Source organism: Corvus hawaiiensis, chromosome Z (genome assembly GCF_020740725.1).
Source record: "Corvus hawaiiensis isolate bCorHaw1 chromosome Z, bCorHaw1.pri.cur, whole genome shotgun sequence".
Classification (NCBI taxonomy): Eukaryota; Metazoa; Chordata; class Aves; order Passeriformes; family Corvidae; genus Corvus; species Corvus hawaiiensis.
In genome coordinates, this window is record NC_063255.1 from 32,264,271 (window position 1) to 32,281,558 (window position 17,288).

The 17,288-nt window shown below is 36.7% G+C and overlaps 1 protein-coding gene across 6 annotated transcripts in view; it reads left to right on the forward strand.

The window, feature by feature from the left end:
* Positions 1 to 17,288, forward strand: part of HOOK3 (hook microtubule tethering protein 3) — an 87,402-nt gene that overhangs the window by 39,103 nt on the left and 31,011 nt on the right. For 5 of the 6 annotated variants that reach the window (XM_048291617.1, XM_048291612.1, XM_048291613.1 and 2 more), the window contains exons 7-12: positions 6,041 to 6,103; positions 7,593 to 7,676; positions 8,701 to 8,864; positions 10,947 to 11,087; positions 12,569 to 12,770; positions 16,066 to 16,176. In XM_048291617.1, the coding sequence (XP_048147574.1) occupies positions 6,041 to 6,103; positions 7,593 to 7,676; positions 8,701 to 8,864; positions 10,947 to 11,087; positions 12,569 to 12,770; positions 16,066 to 16,176 (765 nt within the window). The remainder of the gene's footprint in view (positions 1 to 6,040; positions 6,104 to 7,592; positions 7,677 to 8,700; positions 8,865 to 10,946; positions 11,088 to 12,568; positions 12,771 to 16,065; positions 16,177 to 17,288) is intronic. The other variant, XM_048291616.1, reaches the window with a different exon arrangement.

Consider the following 17,288-nt stretch of genomic DNA (forward strand, 5'->3'; position numbering starts at 1 on the left):
TTTTTCTAGTGTTTTTTATTAAACCCAAATTTCAGCATTACTGTATTCTGCACCACCTTGAAATATAAAGCCTTCTTTTATCTTCCTTCTTTGTGCTGAAAATCTATTTGATTTTTATTAAAGTCTCCTTCATTTGATAAAATAGCTAGACTTGAAGCAGCCCATAATTTTCAGCATTTGATGAGTGAACTTTGAACTTGTTCAATGTTTGTGCCCTTTCTCTGAGATGATGAGTAGAAGTCATAAGAAACCATAGGGTAAGGGTCTGTTCTTCTGGAGCAGATTTTTGAAATTTAATTAATCAAAAAGCTTACTATTCAGCCAGTGGCACAGTTCTGAGTGATTTTAATGCTACTTTCCAAGCTGCTTAGAAATTGAAGACATTTTAGGACCAAATGAGGAGGATCTCAAGTGGTTAATGAGGAGGTGAGAAGATGTCTCAGACTTTCACACACTTTGAGAGCAAGGCCTCTCTCCATTATTTTTCAATGGGCTTGGAGTTTGGAGAGGTCCCAGTCAGCTGGAAGCTGGGAAATATTATTCCAGTTTTCAAGAAGAGAAAGAAGGAAGGTGCTGTCAGTTGCAGGCCCATCTCGCTTCAGGGCCTTGGCAAAATCATGAAGAAGGTTATTCTGGGAGTTAGATCATAGCCAGCACAGATTGACATGGGGAGAGTCTTTAAAAGGGTGAAATTTCATGGGATTTTGTAAGGAGGTTTTTCTATTTCATAGACTCATGGCAGCTTTTAGAATTCAAGTGACTTAGAAAAAGCAGTATGTAGGAAATCAGCTATATATGCATATTTGAAAAGTTGGTATGTCACCTAATCCAAACATTTCAAAGCATATGACATTGCAGGTACTCTTCAAAATTAGGTATGTCAGAAGACCTCTCTAAGCTTTACTGATATATTATGTAATTAATTTTTCTGTTTCAGCTGAGCACATACAAATTTTTTTTGATGCTTCTTCGGGTATCATAGATCATCTTACTCATTAAAGTATTTAATGAGGCACAATAGAACAAGTCTTCTCTATTTTTTTGTATGAAGATGATTTTTCAATGGAAGAAGCAGCATTTTGTTTTCTAAGTTTTATTCAATTATCTAGTTTTTTATTAACTTGTGGTTCGTCATCATTTTTTTCTTCACCTGTTTAAATGTTTAAAATATGCCTTGTGCTCCATAAAGGTTTTATAAATGAAACAGTGCTTTTCTGTTAGTTTCTCAGTGTAGTCAAATAGATCTGGTGTGTTGTCACCACTTAGATTCTTAGATGCTAATCTGCAGTTGTAGGTATCAAAATGCAAGTTGTGTGCGAGGTACAAGATTGAATATCTTAATATGTGTATTATAACAGGTTTTTTTATTTCATAATTTTCAGATTTTTTAAAGGCCCGAAATATTTTCTTACAGAAATTATTTTGGCCATCATGTATTTCACTTCCCCCCTTCCCCCTTTCTTTCTCCCTCCCCCTTTCTTTCTCCCTCCCCCTTTCTCCCTTTTTGTCATTTTCCCCAGTCTCTTCCTGGAGTAGCCAAGTTCATTGTTGATGAAGGTGGTAGCTGAGGTAAACAAGTTGTTTACATTTACTGTTCAGAACATCTCTAAACTTGATCACTTAGCAGCTCTCTGTGCAGGTCAAGTTGAGAGTCAGAATAGTGTCAGGGGTAGTGTCAAACTTGCCTGGGGTGCATAAGAAAAGGTGCTTACTTAAGTCTGGGGTAACACTGACTGTGTTACTTCCACTGTTCGGTTTTGTGGGGTTTTCCCTCCTGTATTTTGTCCTGGTTGTTTAAAGGTTTATTTTGTCTGAAGTAAAAAATTTTTTTGAATTTAGGAAATGATATGGAAGTATTTTATTGGGTCTATCAATAGATAGACTGGGTATCAGCTGGAGGAAGAATGAAGTCTAGCTGCTTTAAAGGATATACAGTGTCTAGTATAGCCTGGACTCTTAAAAACTAACATAAAAATGTTCTAAGAAAAAAACATAACATGAGTACAGAAGCTAGGTTTTGACATTGCTTTGTGGGCACTTAAACGAGCTTATTACAATATTATCCACCATAGAAGAAGAAGCATTTCAGATAAAGCAAATGTTTTGGACTTCAAAATCCTCAACTAAATAGAGCAGCTGTGTTTACAAAATCCTGTATGGGGGGGAAAAAAGCTTTCATAATTCAGGTTATTCATGCATGCAGGTTTTGTGGTACTTTTACTCCTTCCCTAATCTTTATGTATCCATGACAACACAGCCTGTTCACATTTTACAGTGAAAGCAGTTAAAAGGTGAAGGTTTTCATAACATAGGATTAGCAGACCTACAGGTATTATGTAACATACTGTACCAAAGCTGTGAACATGAAAAAATGTAGATGTAAAGGATTAACAGGGAATGACAACTTCTTCTCATAAAATGACACAAATAATTGTAAGAATTGTTATGTTGTCCAGGTTATTGGACCATTTAAAATCCAGACTGACCTCTTTGCAAAATAAACCAGAAAAAGAACAAGGCTGTAAATGCTAGTTGCTAGTTTATTTCACTGTGGGAAGCTCTTAAGCAGGCTTTTCTTTCTCCTGTAGAGCCCCAATGCAATTGCTTGAATTAGCAAGCACATTTTTTGTGTTTCCCTTTTTATAGTCTCTGCATATCATCCTCCATTAAAGTTATGTGTGAAAATAGGTGATAATACTATACTTAAACTAAATTATGTTTGGAAATGAAAGCCAGTTCCAGTGCTGCAATATAGTGAAGGTAAACCTTTATTCTCCTTGTAGTCTGGTCTTGAAGAAAACAGATGTGAAGGGAAAATGAGAAGACCACTTCCTTTTGCTTTTTGTTCTCTTGACTCCTTTGAAATACAAATGAAATAAGGTTTGCCCCTCTAAACTCAAAAGTGTTGCCGTTGATCCACACCACTCAAGATCACATATTGTAATGTCACGCTTGCAAGTTGCATGTGAAGCGCTGAAACTACATCTGTATTTCATGAATTTTTTCTGAATGTGAGCTTTTAAGCAAAGGAGATACATAGCAGAAAACAGTATGGAAATTTGCTTTAAAAATTATTAACAACCTACTAGTATTGTAAGATCAGTAATAAATAGTGCAGAAAGAGCTGATGTACCATTGAGCAGGTAATTGTTTAAATGAGCATTTTGCAACTCTAAATTTCAGGAATATCAGAAAATGTTGATTGACCAGAAACAAAGTCAAGAGTAGGGGAAACTAGGCAAGCATCTTATCTTTTAATTTTTAGGTGGATGGAAGGTGTAGTGTGTGTTTCAAGGTAACATACCTATCTGTATGGAATCTGAAAACATAGCATTCAGTAAAAGTTTCCTTGACATTTTAAAATAATCTGACTGAAGAGAGAGAAGTTTGGGTAGGTGAGTAGATTTGTGCTCTACTGGCTGTGCTATATATAGTGAAGTTTTTGCTTCTAAGTGGGGAGAAACTGTGTACAGGCAATCCAGAAGCAGAGCATGGTCAAGACATTTTCTTACATATTGTCCTTTAGAGTATGTGGGGAGATGTGTAGGGAAGAGATGGAATCATTTGCTGGGATAACTCTACCTTTGCATCCCACTTCTTAAAATTGTTTTATTGTTAACTGATGATCAGAAGTTGGATTCCTGTGTTCCTTTTGAGTTACCTGGCAATCTCTTTCTTCTTGTCGGATTGTGATACTGAACACAAAACAGTGCCTTAAATTTTGTCTTTAGCTTTCTCACCATACTACAGATTATCCAATTGCAAGGTGCTTTTTGTTGCACTGAGTCATGTGAGATACATCTATACATGTATCTGTGGCTCTTGCCCTTGGTGCCTCATTCACACTTCCCCATTACATTCTTTATGTACCCCATGGAGTGAAATTCACACGTGCAGTTTAGCATTCATGGTACACCCAGACTGTGTATTTCCACTACCTAATCCTACTCCAGATAATGTCCTCTTCTCTGGACATTTCTGCTAAGGGTTCTCAAGGACAGGATGCTTTTGAGAGATGGCAAAACTCGTTGAAGAAAATAGGGATTATATTCTTGGCCTGCCTTATGGCGAGTCATGGAAAGCAATGAAACCACAGTGGCCTCTAGTGGGTTGTGCGGTCACTTGTATTCCTTTTACTGTAAGTCTTGGACAGGCCTGTTGAGCTGGTTTTTCAAAGAGGAAGTTGTGTTAGAGCCAGAAAGGGGTGGTGGCTGTTAGGGACGTGTTGTACACCCTTCCATGCTGCCTGCAGCATGGGACCGGCCTGTTGGAAAGTGCTGGCTTAGCAGGTGGAACTTGTGTGTGTGTGTGTCGATGTGTCCAAAGTGTGTTTGTGAACAGCATTGTGGAATATAAAATAGTGAGAGGAGTTCAGTATTTCGTTAATATGGGATATCCCTGTTAGTCATGTGGAAAAGCTGGTGAAATGCAGTATTTGAAGATAGTATGAACATCACAGAGTGGGGAGGGATTGGGAGGTTTTGTTTAAATGATAATTGGCTTAGAAAACAGGGTCCTAAATTGAAGATAAGTTTGTAATGCCGTTATATATGGTAATGAAAAAGACAAGACTTCACTTTTCAGGGGACTGCTCTGAGGCTAGGGACTTCCTAATTATTGTTGCAGAGAATGTGGGCTTGATGTAATGCTTCATCCTGGAGTAATTTGTCATTGTAAGAAATTTGGCAAATATTGTCAAGGTCTGAGGAGGACTGCTGAGGAGAGATTATCTAAATTATGCAGCTAAATCCCAGTTAAGGAAATGGGGAAAGTGAGAGAAAAGTAAATGTATATATTTGAATGGTGTAAATGTCAAACAGATTTTTCACTTGTAATGCGGTGATATAAACAGGATTGAGAAGGGAAGGCTCCGTGCAGTGTATCCCAAAAACCTTGCCAAGGAAAACAATGCAAAAGCACTGATTTCTAGAAGGAATAAAGGAAGTACTGTCTCTCGAGTTACCTGGCTAGGCAGGAGATTCTAGGGAAGAAGTCTTGTCCTGATTTTGGTTAGGATAGGGCCTTTTTAATTGTAACTTTCATGGATCGCATCAGAACATTTTGTGTTTGGACAGAAACCATCAGCGCCGTTCTGCGGTGATGGCTTTTGAATTAGTTACAGTGTATTTCTCATTTGCAAGACTGTTCCTGTTGCCGTCTTGCAACTTTTAGTAAGAAGGTTACTTTAGTATGTTTGCTTGACCTGTGTGGGAGGAGGTTGCTGATCTACAACTTCTGCTACTCTTGATTTCACTTTTACCGACCTGTACAGCTGATCATTTGGTTACTATAAGAAAACTTAATTATCAGCTTTTTTCTTTCTTTTGATCAGTACATCAGTCAATTTTGTAGGATTTGATGTGGGGTTTTGTGTTGAGGGTTTGATTCTGTTTTTTGTTTTGTTGGTTTTTTTAATATTCTAGGCCAAAACCACTATCAGCTATTCCTGCAGTAAAATAGTATACAAGGAACTGTAATACTCATTTCACGAATGCACTCTACTGAATTTCTTTTTAAGCTTGAAAATTACAGACAACTCCAGAGCAGAATTTTTATCACCTTTGATTTGCACTAGTAGTTGAGAGAGATATGTCCTGGAGTTTAGTGAAACAAATAAATAAGTAAATTGATGTTAACATCCAGGTAATGGAAATATGAAAAAAACACCCACTAGCAGAGAACAATTAAAGATAGGTCTTGCATGGTGTGTTGATATCTACTATCAATCCACTGCCACTGCAGTAAAAAATTTAGTGGGATGTTCTATAGGCTTCATCATAGATAAAGAATGTGCACTGTCAAAAGAAAAAGAGATGATGTAAGGTTTCTTTTATAGCACTCTAAATAATACAAATTATGAAGATTTTTTATGTTCGTGTTTCTGAATGTGTCATATATAAAAATGAAGTTAAAACCTTTCAAATTAATTTGGATTAAAACTCCCAAAAGTAAAAATCAGCTCAGTATTTCATTGAAACTTAGGTATTAATATAAAAGTAAAAATCTTTGCTTTTTCTAACCCAGTGTAATCTAATTGCAGTTGATGAGTAAAGAGTCTCCAGTCTCTGTTGGAAATGATGCTTACGTTGACCTTGATCGGCAGGTATCTAAGACTAGATGTTTCTTGTCCTTCAATCATAGCATGTCAGTGGCCAGTCTTTTTTTCCATATTAAGAATTCTGCCTCTTTTTTTTTTTTTTCTTTAATCATTAAAGGGTTTTGTGGAAAAGTAAAATAGGAAGTGGAAAACTAAATTTCAGTATTTCAAGTCCTTTAGCTTTATAAATTGAGTTTGCTCCTATTGCGTTTAAAGGATATTAAAAAGTTGGTTTGAAAAACCAGTCTAGCTGTATGACATAATAAAGCAAAACTGCAGATTGGTACAAATCTTTAGGTATGGAGAAAGAAAGAAAGATAAAAAATGTGCACTATTAGATTAAATATTTTTATGTGAGTTCCTATTTCCAAAGTCAGTTTTTACAAAACCTCCACTTCTATGGGAATCCTGGAACTGTGGCAATATAGTAGAGAAGTTTTCAAATATAATCTTTCCTGGTCTGATTTATTTTAAAAATATACAAACCTGATTTTTGTTTTACTACCTTATCCTCATGCTAACACTGTCTGCTTCCTCAGATTTTTTTCTAATGGAGAAAAAGACTAGTGGTGCTCATTGTATTCCTCCATCATGCTTTCTCTGCAGATATATGTACATTCTTGCAGACGAAGTTGATTTTTGTATGTAAACAGGCCCATGAGAAATAAACTTGCAAATGCAATATATGATGATGCTGTTTGAGACAGCCCATTTAAACTTAATCATACGTAATACATACATATATATATATATATATATATATATATATATATGTATATATACACACACACACACACACTTAACATGCATACACCTATTTTATCAGACCAATTTTCTTGTGGCTATGTTTTTTATGCTATCTTAACTGCATTCATTTGCAAACCAGTGAGATACATATCCTTAAACGTTAAGTCTTTGAAGGGAAGTACCTGAATATTTCCTACTGTTTATAAGGTTCAGTGCCCTTCTTTGGAACGGTAGGCTTCTCTGTCACATGTTAGTTTTATTCCTGTTGTGCACTAAAAGTAGCTTCCAGTGACTAGAGAGATTTTATCCTGATTGTCCATTCCCTGTATTCCACCTTCCAGTCCTTTCTGTATTTCAAATGTAGATTGAAAATTGAAATTATGCACTCTTTGCATCTGTAAAGAAAAGTGGTATTGACAATTTTTTTTCAGTTTAGAAATTTGATGAGTTCTTCAGACCCAAGTTCTTCTGGAGTTTTTGACCCAATTTATAGAATAGATGTGATAATTCTAATGTAAGAGCAAATATTCCTTTTATGTACGGTTACTTTTTGCTAGTACACAAACGAAACAGTATTCACATCTGCTTCTTTTTTTCTTTATAAGAACAAAATTGTTCTGTTTTTTAAAAATTCAGTGTATTATCTAAATGTAAAAATAATTTTATAGATATGTAGTCTGTAGTTCAGAATATTTTTAAATGGATCACAGAGCATGATGAAAATGTTAATGTTTGTTGTTTATGGTAGCTGAAGAAAACTACAGAAGAATTAAATGAAGCACTTGCAACGAAAGAAGAAATTGCCCAGAGATGTCATGAGTTAGATATGCAGGTAAGTTTGCTACAGAGTCTGTATCAATTTTGAAGTGAAAAAAAGATGTGCTAACTTTTAGATGGCTGAATATAAGTAGTAGAATATGGAAACATAATTTTTAGAAGGGGGGTGAAAATGACACACTAATTATTTTGTTTTCACTTGTGCTAGCAGAATGAATGCCATTGTTTTCTTATCTTGTTGCTGCGTTGTCAGTATTAAAATGATTCATACTAGCAAAACTTTTTTTATTCAGTTAGGAAGGGTTTGAGCTGTGTGAAACTCTTGCCATAGAGAACTAATACAAGTTCTGCTGCTGTAACAGTTCCAGTTAACAGTTAAATCCCAGTCAGAAGTTGCTGGAGACCATTAAATATGTATGGGTTTTTAGACAAAGTTTTACAGTCAGTAAATCAGTCTGGGCAGACATGAGGAGTGTGAAGGGGGAGCCCTGAAAGGCATTACCATTGCAACCTGACTTTGCAGTATTAATTCAGGCTTCTTGCAGTTCAGTAACTGTTGGAATTAATAACGCTTGTCTGTTTGTCGTGGTTAGTATATGAACCCATGTTTCAGGTCGTGGAGCACTTTGGATTCTTTGCACTACTACCTGTTTTCACAGTGCTAGTGGAAACTGAATCATCTTTCGGACTGTGTCCCTGTTTCAGGCCTGCTTACGGATGGCCCTTACTGTGGAGAGCTAGTTTTATTTGTTTTTAGGGAAAGTATGCAGATTTTGTTACAATGAAGTGATCTTCTGTCGTAACAAAGACTTTTTCTTTAAATTCTTGTTCGAAGTACATCAAAGAATGATTATGTTTCCCGAGTGGTAACTCGGCCCCTAATGTTGCAGGACATTGGTTACATCACATAGCAATTGACTACCTTTTAAATGATACAGTGTATTCTTGTGCAGTGTAACTAGTGAAGCCTGCATGTTTCTGTTTGTGGGCTCTGTTGAGACTTCATTAGAAAATGAAAAAATGCTGCTCTATGTACCTGGGTAGGTTAGTTATTTCTGTTCATGCTTTTATTACAACAGGTTGCAGCCCTCCAAGAGGAGAAGAGCAGCCTGCTTGCTGAGAACCAGATTTTGATGGAACGTTTAAACCAATCTGATTCTATTGAAGATCCCAACAGTCCTGCAGGTCGTAGACACCTGCAGCTGCAGACACAACTAGAACAGCTTCAAGAGGAAACATTCAGGTAGAAAAGCTACACTTGGTTAGGTTGTTTGTTTGTAGCTGGCAACAGAGGTGACTTAGATACTTCTGGTTCTCCTGGCAAATATTAATTAGTATAATGGATGGTGTATAACCACAGTAGTACCATTTTTGCAGTGATGTTATAACTTTGCTCTTTACGAGGTCCAGCATTAAAAAAAGTACAATTTGTCACTCTACCGTGAGTTACTTTGAATTGTTTGTGTGCAGTCATTTCACCCATGTTTTGCAAAGTCAGTGAGAATGAAAAGTAGCATGCTTTCCTTTATGCAAATTATTCTGATTGTATTTTTAAAGTGTAGTAATTCCTTGATGAAGTTTGCTACAGGCTGTACTGCTGGTGGCATTATGTACAAAGCAAAATATGTCCTTGAAAACAAATTTCGTAGATGATGAAAGATGGAGATTATCCATGTATGAGCTCTGCACTTCATTTACATTTCCCCAATATGTGAAGATACACTTTCTCTTTAAATATACTTCCTGGTCCTCTTGACCGTTGCTCTCAGGCTGTGTAAGCCTGTTCTGTGGAAGAAAGCTGGTTCACTTCACCATCACCTTTTCATTCTCTTTGCCATACTTTCCTTCTCTTTTGTGAGTGCTATTATGGTATTTCTTTCTTTACACTGCCAGTTTTCCTTTTGCTGTCTTCTTCTCATTGCCCTTTTCCAGTTCTTACAATATGTGCCACATTATTTTCCTTTTTTTGTCTCTTTTGCCATTTTTCCATTTCCCCTTGATAAGCCTCCTTTCCTGCTTATTCTGACATACCGTCTCCCATCAGTTTATTGAAAAACATTCAGTGTTTCTCTTTCACAACAGCTAGTGCCTGGATTTCTTCTTTTTATTCATCTACTATGTAAAGGAATAGAATGGTGATAATGTCCCCTTTTATCTATCCTGATTCATCTCCATGCTCTGAAGTGATTCCTACCTGAGTCTGGTATCAATTACTGTTTTAACAGATTTTGTCCCCATGTTCAATATCTGCACTGCCTGTTACTCTAATTTCAGGTTCTGAAGGTCATTTTAAACTTTTTTCATATGTGAGACTCATTCCTTGTCTCCTTTACCTCCTTCCTCTGTCTTCATATCATGTGGCTTCTAATGGCAATTTGTGTGTGTTGCTTCCAGTTCTACCTGATCAAGCTGATTGGTACAGCTTAACTGATGCTCACTGTGGTATACCAGTTTTCATCCTAGTCTTGCTTCTTTGTCCTTTGACTGTTCTGGTTTGTCATGATCCAAATCTTCATTGTTCCTGATTTAGATGACTTAAAGATTTTCTCTTGTCTCCTTTCTTGTAGATTCTTTTAGGACTCCTTGCCTTTTTTTTTCCTCATGCCCTTATTTCCTATCCTGGATTGTTTTTTTATTAATTTCAGAGCAAAATCACAGTAGGACTCTGTGTTTCAGGTTATGTCTTCTTCCATTTGTTCAAAATACTTTGACAAAATTTCTATTACTTACTCCCTTTGTTTACTACAAGGTTAATGGAGCTTTGCCTGTGTATACTATATGGAAGCAATTCAGCAACTTTGGTCAGAGTTCTTTACTTGCTAACTGGGTGACCTGGTTCTCCAGACATACTGGGCATGCACTGGTTCTTTATGAGTAAATAAATAAAGTCACTTCAATGAGAGGTGTGTGGAATTTATAACATCTAACAATCAGATCAATATTGTTGGAGGTAGATAAGTTGGACAGCTGAACAAAATTTTAGAATAAAGATGTCATGTTCAAATCTGTATGTCCCAAGATGAAAAAAGATGAAAATTCCTGCTTAAGCTTCCACTGTGAAAAACTACTGTTATAAACATCAGGTTTTGTCTTTATGAGAACATATGTTACCTTGTGAATTTTGAAATAGACTGATATTAAATTGGAAGCATAAATCAATAAAGTCAATCTGCTTTTATATTTTGCATAAGCACATTGGGCTGTTGTTTTCCTTCACTGCAGCAGGAAACCATTTTGTGTGTTCTTAGAGGGGCTGATGATGAGGAAAGGTGACTGTGGCTCAGGATGAGAAATTATTTTCTGGGCTTTTTTTTCATTCCTACAGATTAGAAGCTGCCAAAGATGACTATCGAATACGCTGTGAAGAGCTAGAAAAGGAAATTGCAGAATTGAGACAACAAACAGAAGAGCTTACTACACTGGCAGAGGAGGCTCAGTCTTTGAAGGATGAGATAGATGTACTCAGGTAAATATTGCTCCATTAACCCTTTTTAACTACTATGTTTTAGTCTATATAATTTGTGTACCTAATCTATATTAAACACTTCCAATGCCAAGATTCTTTGGATCCTCTGGTTTAGGTACACAGACCAATGCGCAGTTATTGAGTAAAATAGTTGCTTATTGTGTACCTAATCAATAACTATTAGTAAACTTCGTAATTCTATGCCATTTTATGGTTATAACAGGGCACTCACTGGTCTCTTTGAGTATGCAATATTCACCTTCATCATGTCTTGGGCATCTGTTCTCATCATAAAACTAGGCCATTTCCTTTCTTGGGTTTGCATTGTTTGGACTTTGGGTGGTGCTTTTGGTTTATCATATAATGATAATACGAGCATCTGTTGCAGCTCTCATTGCCACTGGATTTTAGCATTGAAAGTTGTAATGATTTGATGATACTTGGGGTTTATAGGGTGGGACAGCCACTTTTATTATGGAGCATAATCCTTCAGTATTGGCATCTTGCTGCCATGGGTTATTCAGAACAGTTACCCATTCTCTCCAGCAAGGCTTATTTAATACTGCCATTCCTGACTCACCAGTAGCCTTCTACCAATGGTATCTGTCTTTTACCCTTCTGTCATTAATATAAGGAATGAACCCATCACACTGCATAAACTGTGTGGGTGGCTTGGGTTCAAAAATTCCTTGCCCCAAGAGAGAGGCCCTGCACCTCACTGAGGATTAAGCAGAGTTGGCTTGCCTCAGTGTCCCGTAAACTGGCCCATCAATTCAGTGGGAGATTCCCTGGATTTCACAGGAAATTGGGTCTGTAAATTGGTTGATTCTAAAATGAAACTGGGGACAGTAACAGTAGCAGAGGTCGTTGGGGGAGGTGAGGTCCATTGCTGTCTTGGCAGTGCAGCAAGTGGATTGATAAAACTCTGAAAAGCTGTGAATGAAGCCTGGTGTTTCTTTTTTTTTTCCTTTTTTTTTTAAAGAAGGAATCAAGTTCCAAAACTATTATGGTACTTCTGTGTCACCAAGTTCAATTTGCCTAGGAGATGGATCTTTATGATTTTATTCCTGGCTGTCATTAAAATGAAGTGCAGAAACTTTTCTTCTTTACCTTTGACAAATTTAAGACAGAAGATAATTTAGAATTGAAAGGAAATGGGTGGGAATGAGGTTTTTTCACTATTATTTTAAGATTGGAAGCAGATCAGAAAGTTCTGGGTGTTAGGAAAAGGGATAGGGTCTAAAAGAACCTTCCGCAGCAGCTTATAGAGTTGACAAATAGTTATTGGAAGAAAACAGACAATTTAAAAGTGAAAACATCAGTAATAGGAGGATATGATTGCTTTATTGTTCTCCCCATTATGTCTCAGAATGTCTTCTGCATTAAGTCTGCATTAAGAAAACACAGTGAGGAAGCATTTTAAATTCTGTTAGTTTTGTTCGTTTTCAGAGTTCAACTTTGATATAAATCTGTCCCTTCAGGCATTCTTCTGATAAAGTAGCCAAATTAGAAAGCCAGGTAGAGTCATACAAAAAGAAATTGGAGGATCTGGGTGATTTGCGGCGGCAAGTGAAGCTTTTAGAAGAGAAGAATACAATGTACATGCAAAATACCGTGAGCCTGGAAGAAGAACTGAGGAAGGCCAATGCAGCACGCAGTCAGCTGGAAACATACAAGAGACAGGTGAGGACAGGCATCATCAATGCAGTAGTGCTCTGTATAGTTCAACACTTCATAACATGGCTAATACTTCAAAGTAAAAAACCTATGAAAAAACCACCTCCTGTTTAGAATGCTTCGATGTTTTGTAGGTGCTACCTTTGTCCTTTTTTCCTGCAATTCTTGTCATTGCTGTAAGTTTATGTTACTTTGTCAAAAAGCAGTATTTCCTGCATTTAGAAGCTCAACAGATTTTAAGTGGTTTTTTTTTCCTAAAATTATTCCAAATTCATACTCAGTAGTGAGGCTTGAATTAGAGGCTCTCCTTTCAGAAAAAGTATCCACTTTTCACTACAATATTCCAGCAGTGAGGAACACACACCACAGCTGAGGTAAGTTATTCCTGTGGTTAAATTACCCCCTTTTTTAAGGTTCTAGTTTGTCTGATACATCTGAACTTTTCCACTTAAGAGAGAACGACCCTTGTGATCCCTGTTTTATATGCACCTAGTGGAGTACAAAATGTGTCACCAGCACACTCTGTGGAGTGAAAGGCACCTGTTTATCCAAGTGCCATGTGATGCTGTTTCTGTAAAGTTGGAAGATGTGTTTAGTCTTCTCTCTGCTTCTATACTACAGGGACACGATATCATTCTTATATTCTTGTTAGAGGGCCAGACAGAGCATGGTTCATTAAAATAGTAGTGCCTGCTCTGTATTTCTGCCTGATCAAATGATCACAGCACAGGGGTCCCTGTATGTCAGTTTACAGTAGAATGAAATACAGAAACAGGCACTAACAATATTGCCAGCCCAGAAACAATGTGTCTCCCTAAGATTTGATAGATTTTTTCCTTGCACTTGGCTATCTCAGTGTTTAAAACAACTAGTTTCAGCCTATGTAGTCTAATTTTAAATACAGACCAAATGATTTTACCAGAAAAAAAGGCCTTGGACAAGAAAAGTTGTCCAAGGGGACAAAGGGAAAAGTAAATGTAGAAAGGAATGGCCTTCCACACATGAGTAATATCAAGTTTACTGGCAGCCCAATATGTCACTCCATTAAACAGCTGAGCATGTTATACTGTTGAGTAACCTCAACACCTGCATTTGATTCTTATTTCACCAACCAAAAGGATTTTGGAAGGGCAATCCCAAACATTTGTGCTGCTAAAGTACTCCTTTTCTTCATTATTCCCTGTATTTTATGGGTAGGATTTCCTGTATGAGGTGCTGTTGTTTGGTGCAAAACTGTTTACTGGCTGAGACTGGAATAAGCCTCAGGTGTCCTGTTGCAGATGTGTTTTCTTCACCTAACTACGGTGTCTCAAAATGAACACTCTGTGTTTGTCTTCAGTGTCTGTAAGACTGGTCTCCTTTTGAGACCTGCCTGTGAATCATAAGCCACAAAATTATTTTTCTGGGAATCCTAAATTGTGCTATCAGAAGTAAACCAGACGTAAGGATTGTGATGTTATGTCACTGCTGAGCGCTAGTGTGCTCCTGTAGTGGAATATGTCTTGTCTGGTGTTTGAAGGATCCAGCCCCACTCATGAGGATGCCATTAGAGAGTTATTTCTTCGGCTTAGAAGCCTTGTGCTATGCAGATGAAAGTGGTTGATTCAAATTCCTATACCAATCTGCAAGGAAATTGCACCTTCACTGCACAGAACTATCTCTGTGAGGTGAGATTGAGTGGTGGTGTTTTGTTTTCACTCTTCTGAGAGCAAGCATAAGCCTTTTCTAAGAAACTTTATTTTGGCATAAAGAATTGAAATGTGAAGATTTCAGGATAATTTTTTTTATAATTTTAATTCAGCCCCTTTGTGCATGTGCATTCTGATACATAGCTAACAGTATGTCTTGCTTTTCTTTGTTGCAAGATTGCTGCTTTACTCATTCCACACACAGATAATGCTTAGTAAATGTGATGGCAGTTCATTTTTTTTTTAATCTTCTGCATTACCATGAAGTTGTATGTTTTTCAATACACTCACAAGTCCTAATTGAAGACAAATTTGTTTCCTTCAGTGTTTTTCTACAGACCATTATCTTAGCATGATTGATTACAAACATGAATGCATTTGTTTCCATTTGAGGTGAAAATTCTCACATTTTGCAAGTGGTGGCACAATCACTGGTGGAGGCCTGCAGGTTTTTTTTATACCTGCAGTTATTCTGATAGCCCCAGTGATGATTTCACATCTGAAAAATGAAATATTTTCATATATAACATTTTAATTTCTTTAATTGCAGAAAATGCAGGCCTGTGCTGGTTTTGCAGCCTTTAATTTAAGAATAACAGCAGCAAACTTCTTCTCTAAGACTTAAGACCATGCGTATTTTAGGCCTTGTAGTTACTTTGTTATAGTTGTACACATTGAAAATAAAAGGCAGTTAGAACCACTGGACAATTTTATGTAGGTATGGCTACTGCTTTAATCACTTCCTGTGTAACCTAAAAGCCATGAAGAAGCCTTCTTATAAACTGCTTCAGAAGAAGCTGTAGGTCTTAAGCTGACTCTTCATTCAGCTTTTGTGTTTGCAGGTCAGTCTTTATTTAGCTTATTTGCTTCCATGCTCTCTGCATTATGAGCTTTACTAGTGTTCTGGAAATTAATCTTTGCTAGTAAAGGCTGAGAGTTTTGAAAAGGCAAGACTTCGCTGATTTACCATCTGTTGTGCTCAGCTTTCAGATTTCTGATCACTTAATTTTAAGAGCTCTTTACTGATCTGTAGTTGAGAGCATACATGTGGCTTTGTTAGCAGTTTCTCCTCAAATAAACAAAACTGTTTGGAGCCTGTGGCTGAATCTTTATGTTAGTGTATTAAAAATTACTAGGAAATCTCAGGTTAGGGAATGTTACCTGGCTGCATAAACTAGTAGTTGAATTCTCAGTGAGGCTTATGAAATAAAGTTAACAAACGGTGTAGATAATTGGCTTTCTTCAGAGGTTTTTCTTTTAACTAGGCTTTTCAGAATGCAGAAAGATTTTTCTGCTGTTCATAAGCTTTTTGATTCCTAGAACTACATAGCTTTTCTTTCTGTAAACCCTGCTTGAGCTTAAATTCTTGTTTTAGATGTACTGAAAATACTTCGCATTTCTTCTGTCTTTTGCTTGCACTAAGACCTAATATTTGAATGCTTTTTATTTTACTGAAACACAGAACAACTGATGAAAGCATTTTTTAGTATGTCCTATAAGTAACTATTTCATTTGTTTTACAACATGACTTGTGGTGCATTGTAATTGGCTACTTTGTCTTGTGTATTTTGTTTTAACATTTGCAGACACATTATTGATTCTTGTTCTCACAGGCAGTTGAACTACAAAACAGGTTATCTGAAGAATCCAAGAAAGCTGATAAATTAGATTATGAATGCAAACGACTGAAAGAAAAAGTAGACAGCCTCCAAAAAGAAAAAGATGTAAGTGCCAAGGTGTTATTTTTTTGTTAGTAACAATAGCAACTTTGTGTCCTTTATAACACAGAGATATGGTAATTACACTTAGCAATCTTTTTAAATTAGGAAGTCTTTTTTCATCTAAAATTTTCTAATGTTTGTGTACAGGCTACTTTTTAAACCTAAGAATTGTACAGCATGGAATAAAGTGACTGTACAAAAACATATGCAACCCATTTTTAAGAGGAAAAGCCTTCATATCTAGCATCTGAAGTTGTTTCCTGGCCATTTACCATGAGAAGGTTAATAAATACCCAGGGTAATTGTTACATATTCTGAAAAGCTATTTACAACAGGGTTTCTGCAATATCATCCTAGAACTAAATTCCTGTTTCTTTCTTTTCCTAAGGCATTCTTTGAGGTACCATCAGCATGCTTCTCTTTGTGGAGTCATCACTAATGTAGCAAGAGGCTTAGTAGTAGTTGTGTAGAGGGAAATGTCCTTTGTGGTGATCTCAGCTTTTATGACAGCTCCTCGTTGACCTATCTTGTACTGCCAATGTGGAACACACAGGGTAGCTGCCAATCTACCCATTCGTCTTGTGTCATTTGCTGCTAGTGATTCTGTGATTAATTGCTCCGTCCTCTCTTGACGGGACTGATCCTTCGGACTTCTCTTGCACATTTGTCATTTCTCAACAGTTAATTTCAGCTTGTTTCTTAGGAATGTATATGCAGGTGCCTCAAACTACCTAAAACCAAGGTCAGCAATTGAAGTTAGCAGTTTCTTAGGCATGTTTTAATTACAAATCCGTTGATCCAACTGTTGGAAACCCTGCAGGCTTTTTCCTTAATAATCATATTTCATGTCCAGTTTTTTCCAAGATTTCCAAGCCCAGCACTTAAGTATCATTTGAACTGAAAGTCTTTAGTTATTTTATGTTCGTAGGTCATTGATTTCCATGTTTTATTAAATTTTCAAGCTGCGGTGGACACTTGACCTTCACATAACTTCCATCTGCCCTTCAAATCAGGCTGGAATGTTCATAGTAACTGTATTGGTATTGTGCTTTGGCTTTCTTTCCTGCTTTTTATTTTTATATTGGGGTTTTTTTCCAATTCTTTTATGTTGAACA